This window comes from Convolutriloba macropyga, chromosome 8 (assembly GCF_964194025.1).
Source record: "Convolutriloba macropyga chromosome 8, txConMacr16.3, whole genome shotgun sequence".
NCBI classification, from domain to species: Eukaryota; Metazoa; Xenacoelomorpha; order Acoela; family Convolutidae; genus Convolutriloba; species Convolutriloba macropyga.
Window position 1 is genome coordinate 11,326,764 of NC_134475.1, and position 22,487 is coordinate 11,349,250.

The 22,487-nt window shown below is 36.3% G+C and overlaps 1 protein-coding gene across 1 annotated transcript in view; it reads right to left on the minus strand.

The window, feature by feature from the left end:
* Positions 1-22,487, minus strand: part of LOC142344460 (retinoblastoma-like protein 1) — a 55,349-nt gene that overhangs the window by 1,263 nt on the left and 31,599 nt on the right. The window contains exons 12-13 of the mRNA XM_075396119.1: positions 2,862-2,979; positions 2,302-2,630 (exon numbers count right to left, since the gene is read on the minus strand). Coding sequence (XP_075252234.1) covers positions 2,302-2,630; positions 2,862-2,979 — 447 coding nt within the window. The remainder of the gene's footprint in view (positions 1-2,301; positions 2,631-2,861; positions 2,980-22,487) is intronic.

A 22,487-nucleotide genomic window follows, 5' to 3' on the forward strand; every position in this document is an offset into this window, starting at 1 on the left:
CTTGACTTCGAAAAAAACTTTCAAAGAGGAAAAAAATAGTGGCAATTCTTGAATTCTCTGACAGTCGCACTCTAACTGCCAAGTGCAAGGGTTGCTAAGTGAGAAAAAATTATTGAAGGATCGATACATTGTGGATAGGAAGCTCTTCTTTAGACATTCGATTCTTTCAATTTAATTTCACTTCCAACCCTATTTACGTTTCTGCAAACTTCAATAGGAAATTCTCCTCTAGCTCTTTCAGTCCCGGTCTTTACAAGCTGAACATGTTGTTTGTTCTTCCTCTGTGTTCAAAAAAAGCGTTAGGTGTATATGGCGCTCAGTTTTATATTCTTTTCATTAGAGGGGACAAAATGAGGAGGTCAATCAGATTTGGTAATCGCAGGTTTGTCTCATTTACTGTTCCCTGTGATCCACTTTTTGAGCCTGTTCTGCATCTGCTCGCTCCAGTTTAGGTTCAAGTTGACCCGTATTCCAAGCTCCTTGACAGAACACTCTCCGCGAGCCTAATGACAGGGTTTGTACCTCGAAATTCAAGCTTCGCATATTTTGTTCTCTCTCGTCTAGTTGTCCTACAGCTGCTTAGATAGCACATTCGACCTATGGGGCGTAAATTATTCATAAAAGCCGAGAGTAAAATACTCGTCGGATTTCAAGTCGTTTATTCAATGACTATTAACTTAACACATGAAACACAGCCGGCAGATTTCCGGAAAACATCCGCCGTTGACGCGCTAGACTCATATGGGTATGGGGTTGAAATAAAAAACGAAAAGAAGAGATAGAAATTGATAGAAATTTTCCCCAAGTTTCAAAAAGTGTTCTGTGCAGTTTCAGTTAGATTCTAAAAAATACTTAATTCAAATTTTAAACTGAAGGCTATTAAGCTTAATACTGATGTCCGCTAGCATTCGCTCTAATGAACTTTGATAAACTAACTCACTGTGACTTAATGACCGGGATTTATCGGTTTATCCCGTTTCTTTTGATTTTGCTCTTTTGACAATGACCGTATTCACTAGATTGCGTAATTCAATCACGTGAAAGAATTTCAAGTCCAATCAGTTGAAACAGTGATTGAAGTAAGCCAGAAGTCGGCTTTTAAAACATAGCCGGCAGATTGCCGGAAAATAGCCGCCGTTGACGTCCTAGACCCACATCGGGATTGAAACCGAAAAAAAAGAAAAAAGAAAGATTGAAATTGACAAAAAGTTTCAAAAACTGTTCTATTTCAGTGTGCAGTTTCAGTTAGATTCTAAACCTATACTTACTTCATCTTCTAAACTAAAGGGTATTGAGCTTAATACTAATATCAGCTAGCAATCGCTCTAATGAACTCTGATAACCTAATGCACCATGGCTTAATGACAGGGCTTTATCGGTTTATCCCGTTTCTTTTGATTTTGCTCTTTTGACATTGGCCGTATTTACTACATCGCGTAATTCAATGGGTGAAAGAATTTAGAATCCATTCAGTTGGAACAGTGAGTGAGGTAAGACAGAAGTCAAATGTGAAAATCGTGATTTATGTAAAACGAAGAACGTGATCAAAAGGTTAAGAGAATTAAAAAACATAGCAGGACAAGTCCTGACGTACAATTCAAAGAATTTTCTTTGACTAAACAACAAACCAAACCTAGAGCTGACTATGAGTGAATTGGGAAAGCCATTTCTAAAAAAAACCAATAAAAAATAAAAAAAATCAATGTCAAAATGTTGCATCTGAACAAAAAACCACTAGCCAGAAATGGAAATATGGTTCAAAAACACTAGGCCTAGAATGAACTATGAATGGATTAGAAAAACCATTTAGATAAAAATCCGATCCAAAAAACGAAAAAACAGTAAAAATCAAAGTGAAATTGCCGCAGTGAACGAAAAAGGAAAGTGAGAGTGAACAAAAAACCACTAGCGAGAAAGCGAACTTTTGTTAAAACACCGTTTTCTCACTACTTTAAAATTAGAGCGAAAAAATTTAACGAGGCTTTTCGCTCCACTCGCTTTTCGCTCCACTTCCTGTTTCGGCGTGACCAAAATCACTTCTCCAATTTGACTTCAAAAATCATGAAAATGTGTAATGTGAGAGCCTAAATAGCCGTTTGAGAGGCTGACGGCGGCTATTAAATTTTTTTTTAAAATGACCAAAAATAAAATATGAGGCTATCAGATATTTTAACACATTAAATTCTGAACAAAAAGTTACACGCACAAGACACAACGCTAAAAATTTGTTTGAGAGCAGTTAAAGACCGATAGGACCCAAATACTTGCTAAAAACTTTGTTCAGAGGATGCTACAACAAACCTTGGAGGGGCTGATAGAAAACTGATACGTTAAAGTAGTCCTTTCATAACAACTTTTGTCATCTTCTTCTCTGTAAGGCATCAAGTACAAGTTATCGTTCCCAGTCACCCTTCTAGCTGCCAAGGGTTTCTCTTTGTGACAGGGTATAACGCAGTTTGACCGATCAAGACATTGTTTTTTGACCGCAGGCGCTGTTTCATCACTAATAGATGACGTCACTGAGGAGAAGGCGAGGCCAGAAGTATTCAATTGGCGGGCGTAGTCACCGCAGTTAGGAAGAAACACTTTGTTGTAAAATGCAATAATGTCATCCCGGCTCTCGGTAAAGGCTGAAAAATTCAAAGTACAGTTTTTGAAGATATTATTCTTTCAATTCGAAAACAAACATTTGCCAACGTCTCATTTATCAGCTTTGGAACAAAATCAAAGCAAACTGATTAAACTGAAAAGTTCTCTCGTCAGATTTCGGCTATACATGATCGAAAGCTGTTCTCGGTGCCAGATTTTCTCAATGACTTCACTAGAGTCACGTATCCTACACTTTGGAATCCACTACTTACCACTTCTAAATGTCTGAATGTAGCCAATAGTAGTACTTCTGTAGACCTCACTTCTAGCCTGTGATTGCAACCGATACACGCTCAATATTTTCTTGAATGACCACGACTTGTTAATCACCTAAACCGTCAAAAGTCAACCAACAATGGATTTCGTAAACAATTTTATTTCAATAAATAGTATACATAAGGACAGAAAACAACTGCCATAGACGAAAATTGGTAGCAGACTCGCAAAATGATAGAAAAACTTAAAACTTCTAGATCTGCGGTTCAAATCTGCGGATGACAAAAAGTATAGTTAAAACCATATAAGAAGTGATAACATAGCTGACTAGCTGCGGGCGAATTGGCCAATGGTTCTGAAAGGAGCAGAAATTAAACTTTTGATCCAACTGCTAGCTGTGACGTCGTATGTTGAATTAAAATTACTTCAGGCAAAAATGCTTAATTTTGCTCTCATTTGTAGCGTTTTCAACTCAGTTGACCATAATTCCTCCAGCTAGCGAAAGAAATCAAGTGGCAAAATTGACACAAACAAAACGCAACTGAACTCCTCAGACAAGTTTGAGGGCGTGCAAAAAACACACACGTAAAAATTTGTCTGGCCAATGCAGCTATATAAAATGCAGCGAAAAAATTTAAACATACCCGGCATATTGCCGGAAAATAGCCGCCGTTGATTCAAATAAGCATGATTGGGATTGAAAGAATAGAAGACACTGAAAAAAATACCCGGCAGATTGCCGGAAAATAGCCGCCGTTGATTCCAATAAGCATGATTGGGATTGAAAGAATAGAAGATATTGAAAAAAAAAGATTTGTACAAAAACATTTTTTAAGTCCGATTTATTTTGATGGCATTTCGTAGTTGAACATAACGTACTTCTGTTTCTTAGAGAGAGGCTACAGGGGCTACTATCAATACCAATAAGCATTAGCGATGGTAACTAAGATTTATAGGAACGACGTTCAAATAGCGGGCATCTAAAATTGGGCTTTATGGGTTTATCCCATTTCTATTTCTGACTTCAATTTTTATACAGACTCTGTTCATTTTGAATTGCTTTGCTGAGCAACTGATGCTCAAAATCACTTTTAGCAGAATGAGAGAAGAGAGAAACTAGGCTAGAGAAGTCGAAAAGATTTCACGCAAAATGTTGAAAAAGCGGCAAAATGAGGTAAAGCGAAAGATTTTTTTTATTCGACGAAGTAAAAAAAATAGGAGCGCTATAATAGCCGGCTGAGAAGATGAGGGCGGGTATTAAAAAAATAAGATTTTTTGCACAAAAACATTTTTTAAGTCCGATTTATTTTGATGGCATTTCGTAGTTGAACATACTTCTGTTTCTTAGAGAGAGGCTACAGGGGCTACTATCAATACCAATAAGCATTAGAGATGGTAACTAAGACTTAGAGGAACGACGTTCAAATAGCGGGCATCTAAAATTGGGCTTTATGGGTTTATCCCGTTTCTATTTCTGACTTCAATTTTTTATACTGACTCTGTTCATTTTGAATTGCTTTGCTGAGCAACTGATGTTCAAATTCACTTAGCAGAATGAGAGAAGAGATGAAAGATTTCACGCAAAATGTTCAAAAAGCGGCAAACTGAGGTAAAGCGAAACATTTTTTTGTTCGACGAAGTAAAAAAAAACATAGCAGGACAAGTCCTGACGTACCATTCGAAGAATTTTCATTGACTAAACAGAAAACTAGACCAAGAACGCACTACGAATGGATTGGGAAAACCATTTAGAAAAAAATCCGATCCAAAAAATCGAAAAAACTGTAAAAATCAAAGTGAAATTGCCGCATGTGAACAAAAAACCACTAGCGAGAAAGTGAATTTTTGTTCACACATTGTTTTCTCACTCTACTTTAAATTTAGAGCCAAAAAAATTTAACGCCGCAAAACCACTCGCTTTTTCGCTCCACTTCCTGTTTCGGCGTGACCAAAATCACTACGCCAATTTGACTTCAAAAATCATGAAAATGTGTGAACAGATCTTTAAAAAAAAGACAGTGCCCCAATACAATTCAAATTCTTTGAATTGTAAAAAAATTAGGAGCGCTATAATAGCCGGCTGAGAAGATGAGGGCGGCTATTAACGGTTGGTGAGCGGTTGGCTACTTCAGTAGCTAGCTACCGCTAGCATTAGTTTAATTGAAGGAGCGTGAGGCGAGCGCAGCGGGGGTGCACCGGGGGATTGTTGGGGGCAATGGTGGGGGGGGGGGGGTGTTTGGCTGCATGGGCGGCCAAGGCCTGAACGATGTGCAGGGGCGGGGATTAGGGTGGGGTGAAGTGAGGGGGGCTGATTTGGGAGAAGGGTAAAGTGAAGGGGGGTTGGGGGTCAAACTAAGATCGCTCCATCATACCATGGGAGTATACGTCTCCAAAACAGTTTCTGTGAAACATACTAAGCGACTAGTGAACTGGAAAGGCTCTAAGAGACTTTAATGTCCTCTGTGCGCTAGCTGTTTATCCCGTTTTTCAGGACGAAACATCAAATGGGTGGGACAAGTCATTCAAGCAAAAAAATCTCATAAAAAGACCACAGGACTAATATAGTTGCAGCAAACTTCGTTTGAGAGCAATTGAAAACTTTTGATACGTCGTAGCTCTCGATGTCAGTGCCTAAAAAGGCAAATTAATCTACCAAGAAACGATACAAGAGAAAAAAGTGGCTATTAAGCGTGAAAATGAACAAAAACGAATATTCTCTTGGTAAACTACCGATATGGCTTAACTAAAATATGATCAATTTCAAAATTTCAGAAGACTTAGGGTTTAATAGAAGACTAAATTTATTGATATATTAACTTCAAACGATAAAATCACCAACATAGGCCAACTTTGTCATCAATTGGCTTCCAACTGGCCCTATTATTCTATCAAAACATTTCAGGTCAAAATGTGCCGTTCAAGGCTTTGTCAGAATATAAAACATCTTCATAAAAAGTTGTTTAGCACGGAAGCCTTTCCACTTTCGCTTTCAGCTCAAAATAGCCGATGAAGGAAATCAAAAAAATTGGAAAAGCAAACTCTCAGATGAATTCAAAAGCGCCCGTGGAAGGTTCTCGCAGCTAAATCTCTACATTCAAATCTTATCCCTAAAATGAATTAGAAACTAAAAATTCTAATAATTACCTCTATCGAGCATGGAGAATCAGACTCAAACAAAACTTATAAAATATTCACTATCTATTAACAGAATGAACTCAATTCTGATTGGACAAAAATGTAAATAAAAAGTATAAATAAGAAGGCATAAGACGAATTATTCATTCATTCATCAATTGATTCTTGTGAAACTTAGTGCTATTTGCCATCCTCAGAACTTGTGAAATTTTCACATCTTAGCAGAATACCGGACGCTTGCGAACCTAAACACTTAAAAAATATTCGAAAAGGAAACATAAAAACTGCACACGGAACCTAAGTATTAGTAGGAAACTCCTATAGAATCACTCTGCAGAGAGTTATCATATGGCGACAGAGATCAAGAGCGTCATTCTGCAACACTAAAGAAACGGAATCACAGAAAAATTATCACAGCTAAAGCTTCACAAAAAAACAGTTATCTCAAAATTCATGTTTATCTCAAACTAATGTTTATTCTTTTGGGAAATTTATCACTCAAAAACAAGCAAATTCTAGATGCCGTGTTACAACTCCCCGACATCAAAATTGTTCCACCGATCTCCAAGAGGTACGGAATCTTCATCATCAAAAATTACTCAAATTCACCAAAACTTAAACTCCCAGAAAGTGACATGCATGAACTTAGAAGCTCTATAGAAGCTAATACATAAAAAACAAGCTTAATCACCTCACACAAACCAATACTCCAGACCTGCAAACTTTGTCGATTAAAAGCAAACGGACAAGATCCACAGGAGAGTTTTTCCTTTCACTCATAAAATACTACAACAGATATGGCCGCGCCACACCCACCACGTATCGCTCAAACGTTTTGCCGGGCTACCCAAGGAAAACTGGGACCAGTTTGAAGGTCTTTTGAGAGCAAGCATAGCAGTTGCCAGGATTCCGGCGGATCATAAACAACAAGCCCGATACCTACATTTACACCTCGACGGAAACGCATTAAACTATTATCTACGCTTACCAGAAAACACACGAAACGCGCTTGATGACGCATTAGAACAGTTACGCAACCGCTACTCGGGACCAGACCAACGGCGTAATTTTGAGTTAGATTTACAGAGCAGAAAAATTGATCCTGTGAAGGAGCAACCAGATGATTTTCTAACTGACTTACAGCGGCTTGCCAACTTAGCAATCGTCGATGATGCTGGTGCCAGGATTGACCGCAATGACGAGCGGACAAGAAGAATCCGAGAACAATTTATACAGGGGATGCCCTTCAAATACCAAAAAAGTTCTTCTCAGAGAAAAGGACAATGCCGGAGTAAACGACTTATGCTCCATAGTCAAAAGACGGCTTCGAATAGACCAATTAAACCCAGAGCAAACACACCACAGCCTTCAACTCACTAACAAGCTCCCAAAACTCTGCTTTTAACCAAGCGGTCGAAAATATAATGGCAGCAGGAATAGCTTCAACAACGCCACCAAGATGGCCGAACACCACCCAAAATAAATTTAACAAGCCTTTCACAAACTACAACAGAAATAACACAGCATACAGAACGCCAAACCAAAATAGAAGCTTCTCAGGCTATCGAAACCGCCCTTTCTATCGAGGTAGAGGAAGAGGCACAAACGCGATAAGCTGATACAACAACCAAAGTCAACAATACAACCAGCGACAACGATCTCCCACACCAATGCGAATTCTTTGCAGGATATGCGCAAGCAACGAGCATACCGCACGTGATTGCACACAGAGGCAACCACCTTATCGCGACGCCACAATGCCATTCAACCAACAGCCAAAAAACTGAACAATCTGCATGCTTTTCTACAGAATATTTCTTTTTGTACAACTAGTTATAACGAAAACGTTTTCCTGATTCCCATTCTATAGGCTCAATTACAATGAAAGCCATAGCTGACACTGGAGCATTTAGTAGCGCTATGTCACAAAAACATTTTGATAAAATCTATAATCATCTAAAGCAAAAAATCATAAAAAGGCACCACCGGAAATTACCGTCTCCACAGCGTTTATGCATGTCTCAAATCTTATTCACGACAAATCTAGCATTCAAAATTGGCCATTTAGAGCTCACAGAGGACTTTATGGTTATTGAGAAACTCTCCGGCATACTACTTGGATTCCCATTTTTCGACAAAAATGAAATAACAATCGACGCCCACAACCGCTATCTACATTTCCCTGATTTTACATTTCAGTTGAATTTGATGCAAACGGCAGACTCAAAAACATCAAAACGATTCAATAATAAGCGTAAAGTTTATCTAAAAACAACCACTCGAGTTGTAATTAATCCAGGCGAACAGAAAATGATTGAACTCATGCCCTATCAACCATTAGAAGCAGATCACCAAATTGGAATATTAGAGCCTACAACAAAACTCGAAAACATAGGAGTCTGCCTTACGAGTACGATAGACAAAGTGCTAAAGGATAAACCAATTCAACTAATGGCTATCATCACAACGGAAGTACCCATCACAATCGAACGGCACACATTACCCGTAACCTTCACAATAATCACACCCGAACAAGCTCGTTATCTTATCCCATTAGAGCCCAAGTTGCTGGAACCCAATAATCTCCCAAAGACAAGAAAAACCATATCGAAACGCAGAGAAAGTAACGAAGGGGCAGCTAAATCACATCACAATTAACATCACAACGCAAAATACTGGTTTCCAACCCCAGAGACAACACAAGATCCATCTAAACTGACAGGACTAGAAAAACGAATTTATGGCCAACTCGCTTCAAGAAGAGAGAGTCCATTCGACCACTGGGTAACGTAGAGGATCGAAAAACATTTTTGGACTCCTTTAATTGGCATGGAAGTGTACTAACAGACGACGAAAAGAAAAAGACAGAAAATCTCCTTTTGGAATTCAACGACATCTTTACAAGACATCGCCTTGACATTGGCTACACCTCAAAATTCTCAGTAAAACTAACGCCTGATACTGATAGACCAGTATACTCAAAAAACCAAAGAGTCTCCATCCATCTCAAAGACAATCTCTTAGTCGAACTCGCCTTATTGCAATACTACGGCGTGCTTACAACATTGCCATTCAGTAGATATTCATCACCAATCTTCACAAACAGAAAACCAAATGGAAAACTACGAATATTAATAGATCTGCGTAAAATCAACCACCTGATTCGAAATGACTATAACAACAACACTTTCCCAACAGCAACACTGGATGACGCAGGAAGCCATCTTGCAGGCAAAAACCTCATTTGCAAAATGGACGGAAGCCACGGATACTACTCCGCGCCAATGGCCGACGAGCAATCTATTCAACAACTCGCTTTCAATTTTGCATCGCGAACTTACGCATTTAAAAGATTAGCACAAGGACTGAGCAGAAGTGTCAGCGCATTCAGCTCATTCATGCGACAGAATCTTGACCCCGTAATTACCGCTGACAATTGTTTTCAATACGTAGACGATATTGGAGTAGGTGCTCAAGATCTCCCAGATATGCTGGAAAAACTATCAGCAGTCTTTACGTGCATCAGAGAATCAGGAATGAAGCTAGCTACAGATAAATGCGCCTTTGGCTTGAAGGAAATTCAGTTCTTGGGGAACACGATAACTTCAGAAGGTTTAACCCCCATCAAACAGAAAATCGCGACGTTTCTCAGAACATTCAAGTTGCCGAAAAATGTTAAGCAAACAAAAAGAATGATCGGTTTTTTCAATTTTTACAGAGTCTTCATACCAGGGCTAGGAAAAAAGCTGCTTCCTTTTTATAGATTACTCAAGAAAGAAACAGACTTTGAAATAAACGAGGAGCACAACATAATGCTAAAGAAACTGACACGAGATCTACAATCAGCCTGTAAAATATCACTGAGGCTACCGATGACCAATAGACAATATGTCATTATGGCGGATGCATCATTCTATGCTGCCGGATTTGTATTAATGATCGAGGATTACACCCAAACGGCAAACGGAACGTCTGAACACAAAATTTATGCACCCGTAAGTTTCGGATCACGTATTTTCAAACCAAACCACCTAATAATGTCAATCTACGCGAAAGAATTTCTTGCCGTTCATTTCGCCCTTGATATGTTTGCAAACATCCTTTGGGGATGCGAGAAACCAGTGCTAGTCCTAACAGACAACAGAGCTGTCACCAGATTCTTTCAAACAAAGATTATTCCACCAACGCTGTGGAACGCATTAGATCACGTCTTGAGTTTTGACATAATACTAGGACATATCCCTGGAAAAGCCAACCTCGCGGCAGATTACCTTTCAAGGATACACATAAACCCGAAGGAAGAACTTACACTTCGCATCAACTCGAAGATACCAATCAGTGAAGTCAAAATTGACACTACCGCCGAAGCCCCGGACAATTCAACTAATACACTCCTGCACGTAACATCCAAGGAAAAAACTAGAAAACACTATCTCTTTCAGACAGTCAACGAAACAGATCAAACAGAAATAAATGAAGAGGTTCATATTCAACAAATAAAACCGGCGCAACTCCAGGCAATCCACGAACACAACCCAATGGACGACTGTGATACAACCGGACACTCGCCGTTAAATCTAAGAGCCGAACAACAAAAAGACTCAGACATCAAAAGAGTTATCCTTTGGTTCGAAAGAGGTCCACCGACAACCGGCCAATATCTCTCAACAGACTTGAAAAAGTACCTGAAACAATACCCAAGACTCGCTATAACAAAAAACGAACCTTTCTGGATGTGTCGATAGAATATTTGACACCTTTAACCCCATTAACTGTCGAGCCATAACACTTCACTGAAATAATATTTCTAAACTCGAAAAATAATAAAACAAAAAAAACACTTCCAAATAAAACTCTGCAAACACAATTTAAAAGAATCTACCCCCCCCCCCTTTCCAACAAATTTGTACCAAAAACCCGTGAACGCTAGCAGTCAATCGAAGTATTAAATATTCAACTGAACTTCAAATCATTGATTCACAATCACCCTTCCCATTAAAATTTCCCCAGTTTCGGTCAGTTCGTTTCCTCCTGATCCCACAAAATCTAATCAAACATATCTGGCAGATTGCCAGAAAATAGCCGCAATAGATTTGTAGATCGGCAGTCTAAAAAAACAGTAAAAAAGACAGACCAAAAAAAATTTGTCTTTTCATTGAGGGCTGATGTTATATTTTGATTAAAAATCTGTATAAGTTATTGCTGCCTCTATTAGCTGATCTCTAATAACCTTCATTTAGAGTGACACACACCCATTTGACCTTATCTCTTTGAATTAAAGTAAATAAAAGTCAATTTCAAAGTGAGGAAGTCATTTTTGAGAGTGAGGTAAGTCAAGTGTGACCAAAAATTTAATCACGCGCATGAACAAAAAAACTCGCTCCACTAAGAGCGAAAAATGACGTCACACATGCAATTCAGTTGAAATTGCATGAACGAATGAACAAAAGGTGGCTGAGACGTCATATGGTCGTAACAAAAATCATGATGACGAAATAAAAAAAAAACCAAGAGAAGGCCAATAATAGCCCCAGCTATCGCTGTGCGGCTATTAAAAAAGACATTGGGGAACCACTTCAATTAACTCTAACCACATTTCCCAAAAAATTTGCATTAGTTCATCTCAAATCTAATCTTCACTGACGTTACAACTAATGCTAATGGACTTCTCTGGGTCTCCTAATCACAGTAAGGAAGAGACTGCCAATGCAGCTACGCAGGGAATAAAAGCAAAATTAATCCCCTGGGCTCCAGATGCCTCCACCCATTCACCGCATACAGAATGACGAAAGGGGACAAAGCTCATATTTCTATCTCCAACGACAAAAGTTGTATTATACTGGCAACAAATTGCCACAGAATCATTCCTAGGAACCCTCTCACAAGCAAAACTGACACACAAAAGTGCACATAACAAAGCCACACAACTGAACATTTTCGATCTAGAAAAACATGACACAACTTAAAACCAGAAATCAAACTCACATGTTAATGGGTTTTCCAACCCATGCTTAACGCTTTTCTAGATAGCCACAGTATCGAGCATGAAGACTTAGACTCAAACAAAACTTATAAAATTTTCACTATCTATTAATAGAATGAACTCAATTCTGGTTGGACAAAAATGTAAATAAAAAGTATAAATAAGAAAGGCATAAGACGAATTATTCATTCATTCTTCAATTGATTCTTGTGAAACTTAGTGCTATTTGCCATCCTCAGAACTTGTGAAATTTTCACATCTTAGCAGAATACCGGACGCTTGCGAACCTAAACACTTAAAAAATATTTGAAAGGAAACATAAAAACTGCACACGGAACCTAAGTATTAGTAGGAAACTCCTATAGAATCACTCTGCAGAGAGTTACCATAACCTCAATCCTCAAAAAGCTCTGTTACCCACTAGCGCCGATAAATAGAATAACTGCGTAATGTTAACAAATATCGGCAATAATTGCATTTTAAAAACTCATCGCATACAGAATGACGAAATTTGAAGTCTTTTCTGGAAAACAAATTTGTAAACGATTTGACAACGAAAAAACTTGGTACTGATCATTCGGTGTAAATTGCCAAACTTCTGAACGTTTTGCTGGAAATTGCAAGAAAGGATGGATTACTGATTTTCGTTATGGTATGATGAAGTAGTTGGCCCAGATTATTTTGAAAATGAACAACTGGGATCCATTTTTGGACGATAGAAAAAATTCCACCATGTGATCCACAAAGTCTACGCTGCACTTCGTTTCCTAGCCCCTAAAAACAAAGGAGACAACCAATAACCCCATTCGAGTTAAAACCAGACAAACTCTAGGTCCTTGAAATCACTTTTGCAGCTCTTAATAAACGGTAGTAGTTCCCTTAACCATAGGGCTGCACGGTTCACTACAAGACACTATTGTCACAAGTTCCAACAACGCAGTTTTCGTTGGATTACACAAAAATACATAAATTCTGCTTCTAAAGGCTATACAGCTTTATAGTAATTCCAACCATACCAACTACGGTCGGATGAAATTCTACAGAATGACAGACGTGAGGTCGCGTTTTGTAGTAGCTAGTTTCACCGCTGGGTGATAACATTTAGGGGTTTCAAGGATAAAGTGGGGCAGGAAAAACGGGTGAGGGGCGGGTCCAAGACCATCCTAAACAATCAAAATTTGCCTCTTCAAGGTTTCATCGGCAGCAACGGTGCACCGTACACATAGCGCCTATTGAACGGATTCATCCAGTTTTCGAAGACAAAATCTCAACTCAAAGAGAGCAAGAGAATGTTCCAGCAATGAACTCACTACACTAAGGGGAAAAAATGACATCACGCACAGTTCTGTTGGAATTGTATGAACGAATGACTCAGAAGCAGATTTGAAGTAATTGCGATGTCATAAGGTGGTAACTAAAATTTCGGTAACAAAAAACATAGCAGGACAAGTAATGAATTATGATCCAAAGAACTGAATGGAGAACTTAGATTTTCTGTATACGACCGGCAGATCAATTGTAAAATGCCTGCCAAAATGACAAAGAATCTCAGTTTTTAACCTGAAGGCCACATACTGTCCAATTGAATAAACTTATTAACCCACGCACAAGCCGTTAAAAGGGGATTATTGACCACTGAAGATAGTAAACCTAGAAGTATGGGAACATTAGAAAATTGCAAAAAAATGAAAACTGAAAAACGCAAAATTTATTAAGTTTTTAACTTTCGTAATTTTCAGATAATCAAAACACTTTTTGTCTCTCAATTCTGTCAAATAACCCATTGATAATCCAGAAAATGAGATAAATTGAAAACAATTGCAAAGTTTTTTTGAAATGTTTTTAAAATTCGTGATATTATCATCAGAACCCTTTCATGGTTTCCAGAAACTATCCAGTGACCCAAATCAAGCCTAAAAAGTATCATTGGCCCCTAAAGATCGATAAACTCGGAACAATTCTGTCAAATAACCCATTGATAATCCAGAAAATGAGATAAATTCTCACGAAATTTGAAAACAATTGCAAAGTTTTTTTGCAATATTTTTAAAATTCGTGATATTATCATCAGAACCCTTTCATGGTTTCCAGAAACTATCCAGTGACCCAAATCAAGCCTAAAAGTATCATTGGCCCATAAAGATCGATAAACTCGGACAAATATTTAATTCAGAATTTGAAGAAATTTCAAATTTTATTATAAAATTGCTAAAGTTCGTGATGCTATAAACCATGTTAATGTTATAACCCATTATATTGTCACTTGGGACTATGCAGTAAGCTTTTTCTTATCGAACTCTCAAGGACGTTCCCTGGCATCTGAGGCTGGAAAAAATTAAAATAACCAAACAGACATGAAAAATGTCAAAAATGAAAAATGACAGGTCACAAAAAGTAATGTCTTGCAAAAAAAACAAAACAAACGTCAATTTAAGACCGATCAAAAAAAACCAAAAATTTTTTTAATAACGGAACAAATTGCACCCCCTTGGGCTCAAAAATTCCAAAAGGACTGTTTAACCTTGAACTAAGGCCTTCGCAACAGTTGCAAGACAATAGACACTGGAATGAAACTACTTAAGCCAGATTAGGTCCTCTAATAAAACTTAATGCTCACTGCCTCTGCAATACCAGTTGAAACCGTTTCGAAAGGTCAAAGTCATGCAAAAATGTGTGATAACATCAGAAAACTATAGCAGAAAAGGTCCTGGAAAACAGTATCTGAGCAGCAGATCAATCGAACAATGAAGCCAAAATGTTTAGAATTTAAAATATTAAAACGAACTAAAAATTATAGTCAATTCTAAACCTCTTTCACTCTGCTTTCACTATGAACGCCAAAGTTCATCCATTAACATATACCCATTAACCTACGCAAATTCTTGAAAAGGGCTTATTGGCCACTAAAAACTAAAAAAACTCGAGAAATAAGATAAATACTTCAAAACTAAAAACTGCAAAAAATTTTGTAAATTTTGGCAGTACTATTGTGTTTAAAACAATTTTTCGTTTCTCGAATCGCCCCATTATCCATTTCACTTTCAAAGTTTCACAGGCCCATAAAGACCGATAAACTCAAAATGCTTGAAAACTTAAAAACCGAAGTTAATTGCAAATTCTATTGAAATGTTGCCAAAAATTCATGATATTAACATCTTCAGAACCATTTTATTGTTTCTAGAAACTATCCAGTAACCAAATTTCAGGCCAAAAACAAGATTCACTGGAACATAAGGATCTACTACCTCAAAATGCCATTATAATTTACAGAAAACTAACCATAGGGCTGTTCGGTTCACTACAAAACACTTGTGTCAGAAGTTCTAACAACGCAGTTTTCGTTGGATTACACAAATATGCATAAATTGTGCTTCTAAAGGCTGTAGAGCTTTATAGTAATTCCAACCATACCAACTACCGTCGGATGAAATTCTACAGAATGACAGACGTGAGCTCGCGTTTTGTTGTAGCTAGTTTCACAGCTGGGCGAAAAGATTTAGGAGTTTCAAGGATAAGGTGGGTCAGGAAAAACGAGTGAGGGGCGGCTCCAATACCATCTTGAACAATTAAAATTTGCCTCTTCAAGGTTCCCTCGGCAAAAATGGTACAACGTACACATAGCGCCTATTAAACGGACTCATCCAGTTTTTGAAGACGAAATGTCAACTTATCACTTATCGCTAAAGCGAGCAAAAGAATGTTTCAGCAAGAATGGTCAAAAGAAGTGCGTTCATGCAAAAAAAATTGCATTAAAGAATCATATATGATTAAAAACATAGCTGGCAGGTTGCAAGAAAAAAGCAATAGCGTTGTAGATCAGCAGTCACAAAAAGATAGTAACACAGTTTGCAGATTGCCAGAAAATAGCCGCAAAAGCTTCGTAGTTCTGCAATATCAAAAAGATAGTAGGACGAAAAAACATTTTTCATTAAATGATGAGATGTTATATTTTGATTATGAATCTATAACTTATGGCTGCTTCCATTAGCTAATCTTAAATAACCTTCAACTAGAGTGATACACACTCAGTTGACCCTGTCTCTTTGAAATAATATTAAAAGTCACTTTCAGAAACAGAACGTCATTTTTGAGAATGAGGTAAGTCATGAGTGACCAAAGACAATCACGCGAATGAACAGAAAACTCGCTCCACTAAGAGTGAAAAATGAAGCCACGCACGAATTTAGTTGCAATTGTGCGAACGAATGAACAAAAAGCAGATTTGAAGTGGTTGTGACGTCATCGAAACAAAAATCTTGAAATAAAAACCAAGAAAAGCCAATAATAGCCCCAGCTACCAATATGCGGCTGTTGAAAAGAAACAGACGAAAAAAGCAACTTATTAAATGCTGAGATATTATATTTTGATTGAGAATCTGTTTAACTTATTGCTGGTTCTATTAGCTGCCCTAAAATGACCTTGAAATAATTAAAGTGATACGCCATCTCTCGACCTTATCTCTTTCGAAAAAAAATCAAAAATGATAAATGACAAAGGGGTCACAAAAAGTAATGTCTTGCAAAAAAACCTTCATCAACTTTGACAAAAGTCAATTTAAGACCAGTCAAACAAAACCCAAAGAATATTTTATATAACAGAACAAATTGCACCCCCATCGGCTCAAAAATTCCAAAAGGACTGTTTAACCTTGAACTAAGGCCTTCGCAACAGTTGCAAGACAATAGACACTGGAATGAAACTACTTAAGCCAGATTACGTCCTCTAATAAAACTTAATGCTCACTGCCTCTGCAATACCAGTTGAAACCGTTTCGAAAGGTCAAAGTCATGCAAAAATGTGTGATAACATCAGAAAACTATAGCAGAAAAGGTCCTGGAAAACAGTATCTGAGCAGCAGATCAATCGAACAATGAAGCCAAAATGTTTAGAATTTAAAATATTAAAACGAACTAAAAATTATAGTCAATTCTAAACCTCTTTCACTCTGCTTTCACTATGAACGCCAAAGTTCATCCATTAACATATACCCATTAACCTACGCAAATTCTTGAAAAGGGCTTATTGGCCACTAAAAACTTAAAAAAACTCGAGAAATAAGAAAGAAATAAGATGAAAACTTCAAAACTGAAAACTGCAAAAAATTTTGTAAATTTTGGCAGTATTATTATGTTCAAAACAATTTTTCGTTTCTCGAATCTGCCCCATTATCCATCTCCAAAACTTCCAAAGTTTCACAGCCCCATAAAGATCGATAAGCTTTAAATGATTGAAAATTTAAAAATCGAAATTAATCGCAAATTCTATTGAAATGTTGCCAAAATTCGTGATGTTAACATCTTCAAAACCATTTCACTGTCTCCAGAAACTATCCAGTAACCCAATGTCAGGCCAAAAACAAATTTCGCTGGCCCATAAGGATCTACTAACTCAGAATGCGATAACAATTTTCAAAAAGCTTGAAAAAATTTGAATTTTATCAAAAACAATGCAAAAATCAGTAACATTAAAATATTGCAGAAAAAGTCCTGGAAAACAGTAACTGAGCACCAGATCAATCGAGCAATGAAGCTAAAATGTTTAGAATTTGAAATATTTAAACGAACTAAAAATTATAGACAATTCTAAACCTCTTTCACTCTGCTTTCACTATGAACGCGAAAGCTGATCCATTTACATATACCCATTAACCTACAAATTCTTGATAAGGGCTTATTGGCCACTAAATACTAAAAAACTCTACAAATAAGACAGAAATAAGATAAATTCTTCAAAACTCCAAAAAACTGCAAAATTTTTGTATATTTTGCAGTATTATGTTCAAAAGAATTTTTCGTTTCTCGAAACTGCCCCATTAACCATCTTCAAAACTTCCAAAACTTCACAGCCCCATAAAGATCGATAAGCTCAAAATGCTTGAAAATTTAAAAACCGAAATTAATCGCAAATTCTATTGAAATGTTGCCAAAATGCGTGATATTAACATCTTCAAAACCAATTCATTGTCTCCAGAAACTATACAGTAACCCAATTTCAGGCCAAAAACACATTTCGCTGGCCCATAAGGATCTACTAACTCAGAATGCGATAACAATTTTCAGAAAACTTGAAAAAATTTGATTTTTATCAAAAACATTGCAAAAATCATTAAAATAAAATATTGCAGAAAAAGTCCTGGAAAACAGTAATTGAGCAGCAAATCAATCGAACAATGAAACCAAAATGTTTACAGAATTCAAAATAGTCAAATGAATAAAAATTATAGTCAGTTCTAAACCTCTTTCACTCTGCTTTCACTATGAACGCCAAAGTTGATCCATTTACATATACCTATTAACCTACGCAAATTCTTGAAAAGGGCTTATTGGCCACTTAATACTAAAAAACTCTAGAAAAAAGAAAGAAAGAAGATAAATTCTTCAAAACTACAAAAAAACTGCAAAAAATTTTTGTAAATTTTGCAGTATTATTATTAACAAAACAATTTTTCGTTTCTCGAAACTGCCCCATTATCCATCTTCAAAACTTCCAAAGTTTCACAGGGCCATAAAGATCGATAAGCTCAAAATGCTTCAAAATTTAAAAATCGAAATTAATCGCAAATTCTATTGAAATGTTGCCAAAATTCGTGATACTAACATATTTAAAACAATTTCACTGTCACCAGAAACTATCCAGTAACCCAATTTCAGGCCAAAAACAAATTTCGCTGGCCCATAAGGATCTACTAACTCAGAATGCGATAACAATTTTCAGAAAACTTGAAAAAATTTGATTTTTATCAAAAACATTGCAAAAATCAGTAATATTAAAATATTGCAGAAAAAGTCCTGGAAAATAGTAACTGAGCAGCAGATCAATCGAACAATGAAGCTAAAATGTTTACAAAGTTTAAAATAGTCAAACGAACTAAAAATTATAGTCGATTCTAAACCTCTTTCACTCTGCTTTCACTATGAACGCCAAAGTTGATCCATTTACATAAACCTATTAACCTACGCAAATTCTTGAAAAGGGCTTATTGGCCACTTAATACTAAAAAACTCTAGAAAAAAGAAAGAAGATAAATTCTTCAAAACTACGAAAAAACTGCAAAAATTTTTTGTAAATTTTGCAGTATTATTATGTACAAAACAATTTTTTGTTTCTCGAAACTGCCCCATTATCCATCTTCAAAACGTCCAAAGTTTCACAGCCCCATAAAGATCGATAAGCTCAAAATGCTTGAAAATTTATAAATCGAAATTAATCGCAAATTCTATTGAAATGTTGCCAAAATTCGTGATACTAACATCTTCAAAACCAATTCATTGACTCCAGAAACTATACAGTAACCCAATTTCAGGCCAAAATCAAATTTCGCTGGCCCATAAGGATCTACTAACTCAGAATGCAATAACAATTTTAAGAAAACAATTCAAATAACTTGAAAATCAAAAACAATTTCAAATAACTTGAAAAAATTTGAATTATATCAAAAACATTGCAAAAATTAGTAATTTTAAAATATTGTAAACCAGCCCATTGTCCTTAGAAAGCATGCATTAACCGAAACTTATCAAAAGGACGCTAGAAAAACCAAAAAATGACAGAACTTTCCAAACGTTTTAAAATTCCAAAATTAGCGGAAAATGCTTGGACTCTGGTGTTGAGGTTGTTATAAACAACAATAATAAACGAGAAAAGATAATCATAGAAAAAATTTTCCAAAGCATAATATAAACTATGACGGACCTTTAAACAAACCATCTTAACAAATAAAGAAAATTGACAAAAAAGGAAAATTTGCCTCATTCAGGGCTCAAAAAGAACCCTGAATCTTCTCACCCTGAATTTAGGCCTTATAGTAGTTTCAGCAACTAGATACTGTAAAGCCAGATCATGTCCGCTTCTACAACTCTAGGCCCGCCATGATAAACCTGATTATCCCGTTTCAAAAGCTCAGACATGGAAAAAGGTGAAAACATCCTACAAAAGAAATCACCAATACAATCCATTCTTTGGATTGTAAAAAACAGAGAAGGCATATAATGTCCTCACCAATCGCTTTGCAGCTATTAAAAACTCTTTCATCCTTCTGCTCTTTTCAGCCTTACAGTATTCATTATCTTGTGTTAATTTTTTTGCCGGAAAATAGCCCCGATAGATGCTTGTTGCTTTCCATGCAATTGAAACAACTAAAAAAATAAGATACAGATTGACCAATTCCTTTAATAGACCACGAGACTTTTTACATTGGAACTAACATTTTTATGAGACACATACCCTCAAAGAATAAGTGATTTGACGCCGCTTATAAAACTATGGAAAAAAACTTTCGGCAACAAATGGATATGGTAACTTGAAATTCAATTAGCAAAATCCTATTTATTAGGAACATTTATTACAAATGCGTTCTTTCACTTAAATTCATTAAAAATAAACTGAAAAAGCAAAAATCGCTTTGGCGAGATGATAGATCACTTATGATCAAAATCTTATCATGCTCTTGCTTTTGAGAGAGTTAGGAAGGACATCACATACGACAATAACATTGAGATGATAAAGTCACTCAAAAAACTTCAATTTTTCAGCTTTGCTGTATGAGCAAATGTAAATTGAAAAAAACATCAGACGATAAAAGAAAAAAAAACAGGACAATTCCTGGCCTACAATTCGAAGAACTACCATTGACTGAACAAAAATTAGACCCTGACGCATTGATTCGGAAAAACAATTAGAAAACTTGATGAAAAACTCGAATAAAAGTGTAAAAACTGGAGAAAAAGCAGTCAAACTAAATTTCCCCACGTGAACATACCGTCACAATCGAGATAGCAAATCTTTGTTCCAACGGTTTCTTCTAAATCAGCATTAAAAGGAATTTTTCTTGAACATGATTGAATATATATACAACCATTAGATATATTTATCATGGCACAAGTGGACCAAATCCTGCTGATTCTCTATTGCAGAAAGCCCAATATTTAACTCAGAAACATTTCAACGTTTTTCATTTTTACTACATTTTAAACATAATTTACTAGCTCTTGGTTAAAAGAAAAGCATCCTTTAACTTATGGTATATTTTTAATTCATCACTTGTACTTTTTTCTACGTTTCCAGGTAGAAGATTTGACTCCCTAAGCTTATTATACAGTTTAGCAGCACAATATTTGATAGAAAATTTCAAGTTTTCTCTTGCAGCATGTAATATCGAGTAATCTTAGCTCGAATTGCCTAGTATTCCTCTTTGTTTATTCAATTGAAACATTTCGTTACAATAACCCTCAGAAAGAAAATTGCAAACAGATTTAGGAAGGAATTCAAGTAGCTCGTAAATATGTAGCTCGTAGACTGAGAGAAATCCATGTTCGAGAAACAAGTCACTGCAACTGTCTGATTTTCGTTGAAAGGATATAAACTTTAACACTTTTTCTTCAACATAAACAATGGTAGTAAAGAAGCGTAGCTACAGCATCCATATATAAGAACGCCATATTGACTAATGGGAATTACGCTGCTCGAAAAATAGCTTATAAGTTGTGCTCTAGGATCAAAATTTCTCATTTTTGATACAATTCCACATTGTTTGCTTAATTTTTTCTTTACATGCTCAATATGGCTGATAAATGAAAGCTTTGCATCAGTTGTTACACCAAGATACTTGCACATATAGTAAGTTTGGACACTTGATCATCAAACAGATGTTCTCTAGCATCTACTTTGGAACCAGCATTTTCATTAAAACAGTCTTTTCAAGATTAGGTACCAATTTATTTGATTTCAACCAGTTAATTATCTTCGCAAGTTTGAGACTAATTTCAGCACGGCTGTTTCCTATGGATGTAATATCAGTGTCTGATCAGAAAACAGCAGGACATTAAGATTACAATTTTGAGGGAGATCGTTAATATAATTTAGAAAGATTAGATGTCCCATAATCGAACCTTGTGTTACCCCGCAGTGTGAAAATTTCCAATCCGATGACACATTGTTTAAAAACTCTTTGTTTCCTATTTGTTAAATATGATTCAAACCACATTTAGCATTTCGCCCTGATACCATATCTTTTAAGTTTTTTCAGCAGTAGTTTACGATTTATAGCATCGAAAGCTTTCTTCAAGTCCAAAAAGAACGAATCGATAGCGTTATTTTTTCCAGAATGACAAATTTTTTCGGTGAGTTCCACGGGTGCATCAATGGTGCTATGCTTGTCGCGAAAACCAAATTGATACCTTGAGAGAATTCCTAGTTTTTCGAAATAGCCGTATACTCTATTAAAAATGACTCAAAAACATTTGCTCCAATTTATGAGTAGTGAAATTAGACGATAGTTATTTTCCTCCAATTTTGAGGCATCTTTAAATAACGGAACGCTATTGGCTGCTTTCAGGCTATCTGGAAAAAGGCCTTCGCTCAATGACCGCTTAATCAAATTTGTAATTACGTTTAAGGTTGCTGGCATTGAGACTTTTACAATATGGTTACTTATTAGGTCAACTCCCGAGGACGACCTATTTTGTAAACTTCGGTAAATGGATTCAACCTCGGGCTTTTGTTGTT